Source organism: Pan troglodytes, chromosome 6, assembly GCF_028858775.2.
Source record: "Pan troglodytes isolate AG18354 chromosome 6, NHGRI_mPanTro3-v2.0_pri, whole genome shotgun sequence".
NCBI lineage: Eukaryota > Metazoa > Chordata > Mammalia > Primates > Hominidae > Pan > Pan troglodytes.
Genome location: NC_072404.2, coordinates 30715319 through 30730069, shown reverse-complemented (window position 1 = coordinate 30730069; position 14751 = coordinate 30715319). Strand labels below are relative to the sequence as shown.

Here is a 14751-nt window from a genome sequence, read left to right as displayed (position 1 = left end):
CTCGTGATCCGCCTGCCTCAGCCTCCCAAAGCGCTGGGATTATAAGTGTGAGCCACCACACCTGGCCATCTCTCTCTCTCTCTCTTTTTTTTTTTTTCGAGACAAGGTCTGGCTCTGTAGCCCAGGCTGGAGTGCAGTGGCAAAACCTCAGCTCACTGCAACCTCCGCCTCCCAGACTCAAGTCATCCTCCCACTTCAGCCTCCCCAGTAGCTGATACTACAGGTGTGCACTAGCATGCCTAGCTAATTTTTGTATTAGGTTCGTGCCAATGGCAAAATCCGCACTTACTTTCACACCAACCTAATATTTTTTGTAAAGATGGGGGTTTCGCCTTGTTGCCCAGGCTGGTCTTGAACTCGTGAGCTCAAGCGATCCACCTACCTTGGCCTCCCAAAGTGCTGGGATTACAGGCATGAGCCACCACGCCTGGCCAGCCAACTCTGTCTTTTAGTTTTCTGGAGAGCTGATTGAGGAATTTTGCCATGATGACAAAGCTTGGGAGTGGAAACTGGAAGCACATGTGTCTGGTACTTGCCATCCCTTGATTAAGGAGTAGCTAAGGAGTGGGACAAAATCTTTCCCAGAAAAGAACTCGGGGTCTACTCTAATCCCTGACAAATGTACACTAAGTCCTCATGTATCTTCATTGATAAGTTCTTGGAAACTGTGGCTTCAAGTGAAACGATATATACGAAGCTAATTTTACCATAGGCTAATTGATAAAAACAATGGCATATTTCCTGTGGCATATTTCTGGTCACAAAAACATCACCAAACTTCTAAATAACAAAGTTAAATAAAACAACATTACTCGAGGACCTGCTGTATACCAAAGGCCGAAAGATTCTATGCCATGGTTGTAATATTAACCTGTGGCAGTGGTTTTGGACTTGTGCATTCAGGTCACCTGGAGAACTTGTGAAAAACAGATCCCAGGGTCCCCCTCTCAGTTCCTGATTTTGTTGGTCTGTGGTAGGGTCAGAGATTTTGCATTCCTAACAAGGTCCCAGGTGATAATGATGCTGCAAGTCTTAGGGCCCCTCTTTAAAAACCACAGGACTACGATAATAAAAGAGGGTTTTAGCTTCCTACCCTCTGCCACTTCACACATACACAAATAGAAGGATTGGCTTGGAGTCAAATAAGAAAGGTTGAAAGCTACAGGCTAAGTCAGTTACGTTCTCAAACTTTAAGCAAAAATCACCCAGGGCATGTGTTAAACATGCAGATTATCAGGCCTGTCTCTAGATAGAAATTGTGATTCAACTCATCTAAAGTGGAGCAAAATCTGCATCTTAAATAAGAATCCGGAAGACTTTGAAGAAGGTGGATCTGGACACTTTGAGAAATTATAGGTGATTGTATAGTTATGGGCATTTATAGTGGGTCGTATGCATTTGTATGCAGAAATGCTAATTAACAAACAAATTAATGTCAGGCTGCAGAGACCTCCATGCCCTTGGTGCTCTTCTCGTTACTAAATCTCCAAGTATAATTTACTTGGGTGAGTATAGATTTCATATGCCTGTGCAATCTATGTATGCCGTAACAAAGAAGTCAGCCAGTGACCATTGGTCTCCAGAAATATCTTGACATGGGTCAAAATTAACATGCGATAATTTAATAATGATTATAATGATGGTAATAATAATAGAACAGTCAAGTCCTGAATTTTAGTTAAAGGAAGTAAAGGAGTCCACTTCAGAAAGAAGGAAGCCCAACTTCTCAGAAATCCCTATGACCTGACAGTCCCAGTAAGAACACTGAGAGCTGGAAAGAGATGCAAGTTCCCCCAAAGCTAAGGCAAATCCAGCAGTATTAACAGTTGCAGTGTGGTTGAGGCCAGGAAGATTGTCATTGCCTTCTCTTCTGCTCTGTCCAGACCACACCTGGAGCTTGTCTTTAAATCTGGGCATCACTGTTAGAGAAGCACAAATTGAAGGGTGATCAAAGTTGAACATCTGGGATCACAAGGGCTCTTGATCCACGTCCCATAAGAAATGGATGATGATGACAATGCGGCTGTTTAGTCTGGAGAAGAAAAGATTTGCTGGGTGGGACGTGGGGATGGTGGTGGTTTCAGTGCAGGTTATGGTTAAAAAAAAGTTCTGTCTTGTTCTATGTAGTTACCAAGGGCAAATCTAGGAGCAGCGCATGAAATTATAGTGAGTCATTATTTCAGCTCTAAATGATGACAAACTGTCTAGAATAGATTTTTAAAAAGGTGAAATGGAGTGCCTTGTTTCTGTCACAGGAAGTGGTCAAGCAGTGATGATCTAGCCATGTTATAGAGGGAGTTCTTGCTTTGTTTAAGCCGGAGGTTGGGCTAGAATTCGTTATTAGGCTCCATGATTCTAATGACTGGTGTTATTGCGCTTGTTGTTTTGTTTACTCAGTGATGACAAATAAATGGTTCCAGCCTAAACTGACAGCCAGATACCATTGTCCAGCTTTTTGTCTCATGGAAGCTGCACGCTTCAAATATGCACCAGGTGCATTTCTGTTGCTGGATTGGGCTCTGAGCAATCTGATGTCCCCTGAAGAAGTGGATTGTGAAGGCCATGGATGGAGCAGGGAATAGAAATGGATACTCTATTGTGCCAGAGTAAGCATTTGAGTCTTTAGGCCTCTTGACTCCTGTCTTGCCAAAAGTGAGAATAAGATTTAAAAAAAAAATGGTTTGTGGAGGAATTGTTAGACTTTAAGGAAGGGACTTCTGTGGACACCGAGCCTTAGTACTCATGTCCCAGAAACTTAGTACTCCTCTCCCAGAAACAGTCAGGTATGGGTGTCTTTGGATCAGACCAGCAGTTCAGATAGTTCGGACACATGGACAGCCCTTCAGAGGTCCGGGATCACCGATCGGTATCTGAAGTTGTGATTAGAACCTGCTTCCAGAAACTTCTGATGCTGAATCTCTGGTCTGTGGTGCTTAAAGCCAAATAACCAAAGCCCTGCTTTTGACCATGTAACATTTTTGAAATCAGGGTGTTTCAGAGGGTACCATTTGTAAAAAGATGCATAACTGGGATTTGAATAATTTTATTTTACTAAAGACCAGAAATAGATATCCCACCTAAAAAATTTCTAACGTTAATTCAGGACATAATTTCTTTATATATTTTACTGGGAAATTGCAAACTATTTGGAATTATATGCCATCTGGCCTTCATGAAAGTCGTTTCCAACTATGGAAGCAAAATCTGTTTCTCAAGCAAAACATGGCCAAGTGTCTGAGTGCAGACCCCCAGGCCTAATGGATTAATAAGTAGCTGTGTTATATGCCACTTTTTGCAATCTACCAGATAATGTTGCTTTTTTGGAGAGCTAGTGGTGATGAATTCTGTGGCTTTTATCTTTCTGCATTTATGTCTTCTTCCAAAGTAAGCACACTGCTTTAACGCTTTAACACTAGTCTGTTCACACTCGCATTACGGATTTTGGGAGATGTTAATATGTTGAAGGACACACATGTTTTAAGATTCTGCCATCTTTATTTGTTTGTAGTTGAAGGAGGGGTAGAGCTTCTTATCTTGTGCTGCACCTGCCACTTTCAGGAAGCCAGGAGAGAGGAGGCCCTGAGCCTTTACATCTGTTGAGTGTCTATTCTATTCCAAAGCCAGACACTGTATCCTCATTTTCTTATTTAATCCTTCTAATTTTCCTTCCTTCCTTCTTGCCTGCCTGCCTGCCTTCCTCCCTCCCTCCCTCCTTCCTTTCCCTCCCTCCCTCCCTCTCTTCCCTCCCTCCCTCTCTCCCTCCTTCCCTCTCATGCTGGAGTGCAGTGGTGCAATCTCAGTTCACTGCAACCTCTGCCTCCCAGGTTCAAGCAGTTCTCCTGCCTCAGCCTCCTGAGTAGCTGGGACTACAGGCATGCACCACCATGCTCGGCTAATTTGGGTATTTTTAGTAGAGATGGGGTTTTACCATGTTGGCCAGGCTGGTCTTGAACTCCTGAACTCAAGTAATCCAGTCGCGTCCACCTCCTAAATTGCTGGGATTATAGGCATGAGCCACTCCACCTGGCCAAATCCTTCTAATTTTCTGGGGTGGCTATTATTATTCCCCATTTTATACAGGAAAAAATATAAATCAGAGAGCTTAATACATTTGTCAAGGTGCACAGAGTTTGTAATAAGGAAACACCAATTCAAACCTAGGTCTGACTCCTTCCAGCACACATATATAGTATGTAATGTCACCTTTACATCTTTTCCCAAATTGTGTTATCTTTTCTAAGTGAAACCTACTAACATGAGTCTTAAAATCAGCTTTTGTTGCCAAAATACTTGACAGTGCGTTGGTCATTTATTCTTCCCCATTCTGGGTAGAAATCAGGGTTCTCTTTTCCTAGTGGAAGCCCCAGGACAGCTTATGTTTGCATGTCATGTGTCCATTTGACTTTTAACCAAAACACTAGCGTTTCACACAGTCCTGACCCATCAGCTTCTCAAAGGTGGGTGGCAGTGGTGAGAGACGATGAAGCTCATCTTAGAGGCACAAACAGGGCATTTTTGAACTGACACAAGTGCATCTGGTGTTTGACACGTGTTGGTTTCGGTGGCCTCTGTGATTTAGAGGAAGGAAAGGGCCATAAGTTCTCTCCTCCTCAACCTCACCACCAGGTGGTTTGTTGAAACAAAAGCAGATCCCAAACTGAATTCTCACACATCAAACACTGACATTAGGCAGAATGCACCAAAGTAGGCATAAAACCTGTTCCTGTAAGCTGGGGCAAGTCCTAGCTCTCCATCCTTAAGGCATGTTGACAAGTACTTGCAGGAGAGATTTACTCAGGGACAGCAATCTGCAAAAAGATCAGCTCCAGGGGACCAAGAAGCCTTCTTGGCAGGCTGTAAATGTTCTATTTTTTGATCCAGCTGATGATTATATGAATATTTGCAAGTGTAACATTCTGTATGTGCACTTAAGATTTGTGCAGTTTAGTATACCTGTTATTTCTCAGTACAAAATAAGGTGGAAATAAATGTTTGCCCTTAAATTATTCACAGTCTGTGAGCAGGGAAATTATCATATATTGTTGAAACCCATAAACCCTTTGAATTAGAGGTTTTCCATGGAAGGGTCTCCGGGTGGAGTGAAAGCACTCAGGGGTCTTTCATATGCACCATCCTGCCGAGGCCTCCTCTCTGGTGACCCCAGCCCATCCCTGTGGTGTCCCCTAGAGTGGACACAGTAGTTGCCTCTATCCAAGTGACCATCTTGGCACCTGGGATACCTTAGTCTTGGGCTACTGCTGCCTTCTTTCTTTATTCTTCCCTGTTTTAAGTAGAGTCATGCGTTGCTTAAGATAGGAAGCACTGTGAGAAATGTGACATCAGGCAATTTCATCGTTGTTGTGGGAACATCGTAGAGTATACCTAGCAAACCTGAATAGCAGAGCCTGCTACACACCCGGGCTATGTGGTACGGCCTACTGCTCCCAGGCTACAAACCTGTACAGCATGATACTGTCCTGAATACTGCAGGCAGCAGTAACACAATGTAAGGACTTGTGTAACTAAACATAGAGAAAGTACGGTGAAAATACAGAATTATAGTCTTATGGGACCACCAGCGTATACATGGGCTGTCACTGACTGAAACTCCATGATGTGGCATGCAACTATATATCCTTCTCTTGGAATTTGACTTCCTTTACTTTTTAGGCCGCTTTTGGTGGCTTTAACCAAATTCCTGATGAGGCTAGGCAGGAAGGTTCTAGGGGATGAAATAGATATATTTCCCTGGGCAACAATCCCAGAACTCCACCTTGGGGCTGGGCATGGGAGGGGCTGCGGGTCCCCTCTCTTTCTTTCCCAGAAGGGGAAAGGAGACAGGGGTAGGGGTCACCAGGGGGTCATGCTGGCAGAGCCCTTAGCTCTAAGTGCCAACTTTGATAGCTATTGGATTTGGCCTACTAAGCCCTGGCTGTTGCCTCCCAAGTGAAATTCTGCAGGACAAAGAGATAAAGATGACCCTGTATCAGCTGCCTCTAGGACAGGGTTGTGGTGTTTTGTTTTGGTGGTTTTAGAATTCCTGTGACTTTCATTTATTGCCCATGTTTCTCTCCCTTTACATTGCACACACACCCCTCTCATCCCAGACTCTCGTAGACTCTCATTTAACAGAACCTCAGCCTTAAAGAAAAAACAAAAGCAAAGCTTGTACACACACACACACACAAACACTCCGCTGGTATTCCTAATCCACTGTGGAATCTGTTGCCATAGCAGTGGCTGCCCCCTCCCCGCCCCAAGCACAGACACACATTTCATCATTTGGGGCTCCCACCAGGTTTTTGATTTTTTTTTTCTCTTTCTCAAACAGCAACAGCCAACACTGCTTTTCCACAAACTATTAATATATCTTTACAGTACTCTCTTGCTACTTTTTAGATTGCATTTGCTTCTAACTTCGGGTACACCTAGTCATGCCCCCATCAGTAAGGCTAATTTTATGAAGAGGCTGGTGCTGGTTTGCTTTTAGTCTTACTTATTATTGGATCCAATACTAAATGAATAAAGAGATTTGGGGAGTTACCTAAGAGTAACATGGGAATTGAGCTCTATGGCTCTGGGCACCTTAATTTCATTTTCTGAGATTTTGTATTTCTTTTCATTGTTTTGATTCTAGCTTATTGCTTTAATGTACTCTTTTTTATTTTTGAAGAACTAAGTGTTAATGAAGGCGTAGGAAAGAGTATATGATAATTAGCCAGGTTTGATATCATAGTTAACTAGCTGGTTCCTAGACAAATATATGATACTCTTCTTTTTATAATTAGACTATGTGAACATTAATAATGGAATGGGTTGGAGATATATATATATATGTATGTATATTTTGATGTTGTTAACCTGCTTAGGAAAGCTGTAGAATTTACTTGAACTTAGTGTGTTAAATAAAGTCCTGGTTTTCTGAAGCCAAAACCAAACATGTTAGTTACTCTTAACCCAGGGCTGTGGGAGAAGCCAGTGATTCTAGGCCCACATTTCCTCTTTGAAAACTAGAAACCCCTCCATCAGGGCAAGACTCCCAAAGAGCTGCAGCCTCCACCCCCCCGTCCCCCCGCCCGCCGCCCCGGGTTCAAGCAATTCTCCTGCCTCAGCCTCTTGAGTAGCTGGGATTACAGGCACCCACTACCATGCCTGGCTAATTTTTGTATTTTTAGTAGAGACAGAGTTTCACCATGTTGGCCAGGCTGGTTTCGAAATCCTTACCTCAGGTAATCCTCCCACTTTGGACTCCCAAAGCGTTAGGATTACAGGCATGAGCCACTGAGCCCAGCCTAGTTCCAGAACATTCTTATCACACCAAAAAGAAACTGTAGCCATTAAGCAGTCACTCTACTCTCCCCCCAGTAACCACTAATTATTGGCCTTTTGTCTCTATGGATTTGCCAACTCTGGATATTTCATATGGAAACATACAATGTTTATTTTTTTGTGTCTGGGTTATTTGACTTAGCCTAATGTTGTCAAGGTTCATTGATGTTATAGCATGTATCAGTACCTCATTCCTTTTAATATCTGAATAATATTCCATTGAATGTGTATACCAGATTTTGTTCATCCATTCATCAGTTGATGGACATTTGGGTTCTTTCCACCTTTGACTATTGTGAATAACATTGCTATGAACATTGGTCTGCAACTTTTTGTTTGAGCACCTGTTTTCACTTCTTTTGGATCTATACCTAGGATTGGAATTACTGGATCATATGATAATTCTATGTTTAAATTTTTGAGAAATAGAACAGCTACCAAACTGTTTTCCACCATGGCTATGCCATTTTACAGTTCCACCAGCAATGTCTGAGGGTTCCAATTTCTCCATACTCTTTCCAACACTAGTTATTTCCCATTAAAAAAAATTATTATAGTTATCACAGTGGATGTGAAGTGGTGTCTTACTGTGTTTTAAGATTTTTTATAGTACTGATTTTCTATGTGTCTGGACTCAAATTTTTGTATTAATGTTCTTAAGCCTGCTATATTGCAAAGCTACATGAAAAACCACCTATACAAAATTCCCTGTAAGAGAATGGCGTAAAGCTTCTTTTCCTTCTCGGCCCCTGCTATAGCTAAACATTGTGAGTCTGTAATCTGTAGTATGTTTAAGCCACTTGCAGACAATTTGTGGCAAATTAGAGATGATATCTGATGCCTCTGACCTTCTTTCTAATTTCTCTTTTTTAGGTTTTAGGGTTTCCTTTGGGCCACCCAAAATGTTTTTTAAATACTTTGGATAAGAGCTAAACCACCTGCCACTGGGGACTTCCATACTCTCGGCTCCCTTGTCATCTGATGGCATTTTGATTGTCTCGAGGCCAAGTGATTTGCTGTCCATGATGAGTGATGAGAAGAACCTTGGTGTGTCCCAAAAATTGGTATCACCTTCAAGGAGCACAAGTAGCTGCTCTTCCAAGCAAGGAAGTCGACAGGTAAAGTTTAACTCATGTAAATTTTAATATGCAAATGTAAGCCATCAAGTTTGCTGGTTAAAATGCACACATTTACTTGGGAAAGCCTGCTTCTCAGTTTAAGAGCATTTACTTTTGGTTATCTCTTGACTGTATGAGGAGAGTAAATTCTGTATAATTTTAATAATGTGTGCCTACCAGGTGGGAAGAACTGCATTTGGTTCTTCGTATAATTTTATTTAATTCTTGCAACTGTCCCCCAATGTAGATTTTAACATCTCCATTTTCCCCATGAGGAAGCTGACTCAGACTGACCAGGTTACTAGCCCAAGGACACACAGCTAATAAGGAGCAAAGAAAGAACCAAAGCTCAGTCTGTTTGGCTTCAGAGCCCACTCTTTCCTTTATATCCTGCTAAGCAAAACAAAAAAACAATCATTTTTCCGGTAATTATAATATCCACCCCAACTTTCTTCCCTTCATCAGACCTTTTATGGCAGCTTGTAACCACAGATTGCCCTGTTAGTAGCTTCGAGTCTCACCTGCTTTATATCTATAATGGATGAGGTAACCTAATCTACAGAAAAATGGTCCAAAGAAATTAAGTAGGAGGAAGAAAGAACTGAAACAAAGGACTGAATAATTAACTCCTAAATAACTGTTGAGTAATTATATATTGTTTCTTGGTTTCCTTTCTAATAAATCTTTGTTGGCAGAATTTGCTGGTTTTAGATCAGTGGCAGTAAATGCACATTAATCATTATAATTCTTCCCCCAGCAGTTAGATGGAGAGAGAATGAGCTGTCAGAAAGCTGAATTTCTGACCAAAGTGGTCTCTGAGCCTTTTCAGCACCTGCTGCTTCTGTTGGCATTTCCTTTTCCTCATGGAAAATGCTGGCCTGAGAAATCACCCAGAGTCTTTGGTTCCAGAATTGGAAGCAGCAATTAAGCAACTCCCACCTCAGTCACGTCTACACATTTATGACACATCATCAGGGGTCTGTCCAACTGAGCGTTGCCTGGGATAAGGAGCTTTGCCACCCATGAATCTGTGATTCCAGGAAATTAGATTTTGCCACAGACCTGACATTTGGGAAGCCTTCCAGGATCTCCCCTGAGGGGTTAAGGAGAATTTTGTCAGCACTGTCATCGGTTCCTTCTGGGATTAAAAAAAAAAAAAAAAGACAAGACTAAAATTAGTCATTGGCTGATGCATCATGGCTCCCTGCAGTTCTGTTTTCATGAGGGTCACTGTGCTTGTCCTCTTTGTCAGCTTTCCACAGGAGTATTTTTCTCCCTAAGCCAAAACTCTGGTTGGGATTAAAACAGCATGTGGTATATCCCCTACCTGCGCCATCTTCCTTACACCTAGGGATTGTTATGTCCTTCTTTGATAAAGGGGGAGAACATGATTCATTTAAGTAGCAGGTGGTGATTACACCATAGGAATTGGAACAGTACAATGAAATTCTCAGATCAAATACTACAGAAACTTTTTTCAGTGTGTTATTTGGAATTGATTTGGTTTTCACAAAGCTTTTTTGGAAGTTACATCATGAAGGGTAAGAGGAATGTGCTTGATGCCTCAACTTTTATCCGACTTGGAATGCTTGGTCAGTCAGTCACTCATTCATCAAATGGTCATCTTTTATATTTAGGGTCTCCTGCTTTAACATGCATATAATGTGGCTTTATAAATGGAGACACTTATATTTCCTCTGTGGCAGAGAAGGTGGAGAATTTATTAAGTTTATTTTAACTTCAGCCTGAAGTTAGTTATAAAGCCCATGTTTGATTTCCAGAGGTCATTTTCTTGGTCCATCTGCTTTCTCATCCTTTTGTCGAAGAAAGGTGTTCTGTCCCAGGGTATGCTTAGTGTTTCCATCCACATGGTCCACCTTGGCCCCCCATACCCAATCTGCCTTCGCAAACTGGCCCAAGATTGTGCTTCCGTCTTTAAAGGTGCTGCAGAGGTGCAGGAAGCTTTGAAGCTCTCCTCACTTAGGGCGCAGCCATTTCTGATGGTCTGTCGGTTGCTAAATATAAGGATGACATTGTGTTTCCAGTCACGTCACTGAAGAGTACCAGTTAAACACTTAAAACTTCAAGATTTACATAGTAAGAAATTTAATTAGAGGAATATGAAAATATAACTAAAGATAATCTGTACAAATACCTACTTGTATTTCAAACACCAGTTTAAAGTCATTTTCAAATTGCTTTCTTTCTTTCATCTGGAGGGGATACATCTGATATTGATTTTATTGGTCATTTTTCTTAGTGCTAGTTTTTCTCATGTGCTTTGGAATTGCAGCTTAGAGCTTCATCTAGAGATTGTTTTCCATGTATTCTTTCTCTGCGCTCACCCTGACCCATCTAGGGATTTGCTGTTGCCAACTTCCTACCTCCCAGGACCCCAGTGCAGAGTCAAGTCTAATATTTGCCGCAAGGGCCTTCTGTTCCATGATGATGATGGACCCAGCACCAGGCCCCAGACAGCATAGCCCAGCACCTGGCTGTGAGGCTGTGTCTCCCTTCTCACCTCTCCCTGGGCAAGCAGATCTTTAAAGCTCTCTTTCATTGTGGTGTGGGGGCTTCCCCCTCCACAGTTTCAGATTTCCAGTAGTGAGCCTGGCTCAGGTCCCAGCCTTTTCCTGATGACATTTTTCTCCTCATTAGCCCTCAGAAACAGGCTAATGGACACCTTTGTCTACAGTATACTTTACATTTCTATTTGGTTCTGATCCATGGAGATACTTAATCTTTTTTTGCCACATTATTCTTTTTTTTTCAGGTTTGTTGAGCTAATAAATGACAAATGAAAGTTGTATATATTTATGGTGTATAATGTGATGTTTTGATACATGTACACATTAGGAAGTGATTACCCATTATCAAGCTAATATACCCATCACCCCCCATAGTTATTTGTGTGTGTGTGTGTGTGGTAAGAACATTTAAGATCTACTTTTATAGCCAATATCAAGTAAATAATGCAGTATTATTAATTACAGTCGCCATGGTGTTACATTAGATCTCCAGAACTTATCAGACCCTGGTAACTACCATTCTATCCTCTGTTTCTGTAAGTTTGACTTTTTTAGATTCCACATGTAAGTGAAATCATGCAGCATTTTTCTTTCTGTGCTTGGTTTATTTCACTTAACATAATGTCCTCCAGTTCATCCATGTGATTGCAAATGACAAGATGTCTTTCTTTTTTAAGGCTGAATAGTAGTCCACTGCATAAGTATATGCACCACATTTTCTTTGGAAATATTTAATCTTGTTTCTTTATCACACAGACACAAAAGAGCCCTACATGTTTATAACTTTGTATATTTTTGCCATATTTGGAGTGAGGGTGGCATTTTGTATATTTTTGCCATATTTGGAGTGAGAGTGGCAATAGGGAAGGGGCATTAAATGCATGAACTTAAAACACCATCTTAGCTGGAAGACATGGTTTTTTAAAGTCATTTTTACTTAAATTCTCATCCAGTATTGCCAGGTGACCTTGAGAGTATCTGTACTTCAGCCACACTAGTTTTCTTTCACTTTCTGGAGCTGAATTTTCTCTTGTCCTTGTTTCTTGAACTGAACTTAAACTTGAACCTGGTCTTCCTATCTCAGACCTATTCATATAAAATCTCAAGGAGCTATGTGTTTATGTAGAGATACTGTCCTACCTATATACCTATGTTAAAAGAGCTTGCTTCCTTGAAGGAGAAAATGATTGAGACCTAGGTGTTTTCATTTTTACATCTAACCTAAGACAAAATGTACAACTTAGGGCCATGAAAACCCTAGGAGGAGGGTTCTATCGTCTTTTAACTTAAATACTGGGGCTCCTGAGATTTTAAAAACAATAAGCCTCACTTTGCCAGTATGAAAACAACCTGTCAATAAAATCTCTTCAAGATAATTTGAGGAGAAAGGTATGCATAGTGATTAGAACATTAACTCTCCAATCTTGGGTCCACCCATTAATTGGTTCTGTGACCTTAAACTCTCCAAACCTCAGTTTTTTCATCAATAAAATTGGAATAATAATAGTTCTTTTCTCATAGCATTGTGGTAAGGATGAAAAATAAGCACTTATTCCAGGGTCAGACTCAGGATAGGTGCTGAGTAAATATAAATGTATGTTTTTATCATTATAATTAACATTAATTTGACCTTCAATTCTTATTTGTGAAAGTCCTGAATGCCCATAGTGAATAGTTCTAGCTTTTTTTCTCCCAGGAACTTTTACAGTATCATACGTGTATCCACTCATACCTTTTTAGTGTTGTACAAAAGCCCACTAAAATATACACTGTATATGTGAATATATACTTTTAAAATAAAAAATGCCTTACTCTACACATTAACAAAATGCTTTTGTGACGAATACAATAGAATGTTTAATAATTGGGCTATATTTGACATCTTTAGGCATAACCTATACCTAAAACAAGTGAAAAAAGTTGATGAATTCTTACCCCATCCTGCTAAGCCTTGCCCTTGCTTGGGTGGTAAATGATTTTCCCCTCTCGCCCTCTATGCCAGCATCTATCTCTTGGTAGTAGCTGCACAGAGCATTGTGTTAAGAAGGACTTTGCAGCTGAGTCTGCATTCAGGGGAAAGATTGCCGTGTTTTTAGCTGTGACTTCTGGGCATAAGGCAGGGAGAGCACAGCATGGACATTGTGTTTGTCACCCCTTAGTGATAGAGAAGAGTTAAAATCAAGAGCTCTCTGTTGCAATCTTTATATTGTGTTATTGGATGAACTTCAGGCAAGTGTAGGTTGTCTCAGTTCTCCATTCATAAAATGGAGGAAAACTCAACTCCTGCTTTTTCCCGTGGAATGCGGTAAGAGAAAATTGAGTGTTTTCAGTGGCTAAAAGACATTGACAGTCTTTGGAGAAAAGTCCTCTGTAAATTTAAGAAACTGGTATAATTATGGATGAGCTGCCTTTACTTTGGCCAGTTCTGGAAGCAGAACTCACATGACCTTGTTTCAAAAACCGTGACACTCTACAGAATTGGTTCTTTTTGAAGTAGATCACTTTTCAGATATCGTGTCTTCACCATAGAGGAATCTACTTTTCTTGTAGGAACTAAAGGGACCCTGCCTATAAGAAAAAAATAGGTTGTTGGTCCCTCCTGACTGTCTTAATCATACCCTATTATTGTAGAGTTCTAAGTGGATCTTCAGTGTTCTTCCTCATCCCAGGTTTTGGCTCCACTATTCCTTTAGCTAGAATGATCATATGAAACCCTGCTGCCCTTTTGAATTATGTCATTTCCTTAGCAAGAATTTTTATTTATTGCTTTAAGCATTTAAAATGATTTTTATAAAAACCAAGATTTGCTCATTGTAAATCATTTACATAGTAAATGTGAATTGCTATTCTTTAATTAACTTGTGTTTAAATAGCTGCTGATAGGTCAAATAAAATGCCTGAAAATGACCGTGGTTTGTGCAGGTCATTGGTGTCATTGTCAGATGGTTTCCTTGCAGTCCTGGGGATGAAAGGCTGATTAGAGTTGATTCATGAGAGACAAGGAACAGAGGAATAGAACAGCCCAGTTCTGCCAGGCCCCTCGACAGGATTTGAGAGAAGCCTTCACAAATGTTCTGGTTTGGAACCTTGAGCTTGGCTAATACCATGCTTAACACTGCCATCGTCTTTCCTCTTTCGATTGCTTCATTGGTTAAAAAAGTATATGGTTGTTTAAGTACTGGGTCCTGTTTATACATCCTTTTATTTCTCATAGCACCTAGGACAGGGCTTTGCATGTAGAAGATACAAATTGTCGGACTGAATTTATTGAAAACCAGCGACAAATATCCTTCTATTGGGGCAGGTGAGAATGTATGGCCAGGTATACATGGAGAACATGCGGGAGCAAAAAGCCCACAGATTCTTAAGCTCTTCCACTCCAATGACAGTTGTGAGGATCTGTAATAAAATGAAGAAGGGCTTCCCCATTGATTTTATTCTGGCAAATGATGGCATCCATAAATGTTCTTCTATACCTGTGGTCTGTGAAGGAACTACTCTATTGAACGTCTGAAACAAAAGTAAAGACGCAGCTCTAGAAACTGATGCTTGTTCTCACCGGTTTTGCTTTTTGCCTGCTGGATAACCTTGCCATGTTTTTTAAACACATTCTGGGTCTAAGCTTTTTAGCTGTGAAATTTGGATAATTTTGCTTACTTTTGAGAACTAAATGAAACAGTAAATAAGAAGCATCTAGACTAGCATATGGGAAACATTCAGTAAGTGTAGATTAAATTAATGAATGAATAAACATGCAGTTGCTTAGTAGAAAGATT

At 40.7% G+C, this 14751-nt stretch overlaps 1 protein-coding gene across 17 annotated transcripts in view; it reads left to right on the top strand.

Moving 5' to 3' along the window:
- OSBPL3 (oxysterol binding protein like 3) overlaps nucleotides 1-14751 on the top strand; it is a 181641-nt gene that overhangs the window by 80791 nt on the left and 86099 nt on the right. For all 17 annotated transcript variants that reach the window (XR_010158819.1, XR_010158816.1, XR_010158818.1 and 14 more), the window contains exon 2: nucleotides 8203-8447. Coding sequence is in view for 12 of the 17 variants with exons in the window: in XM_001160009.7 (XP_001160009.4) it covers nucleotides 8352-8447 (96 nt within the window). In the remaining 5 variants the exon portion in view is untranslated. The remainder of the gene's footprint in view (nucleotides 1-8202; nucleotides 8448-14751) is intronic.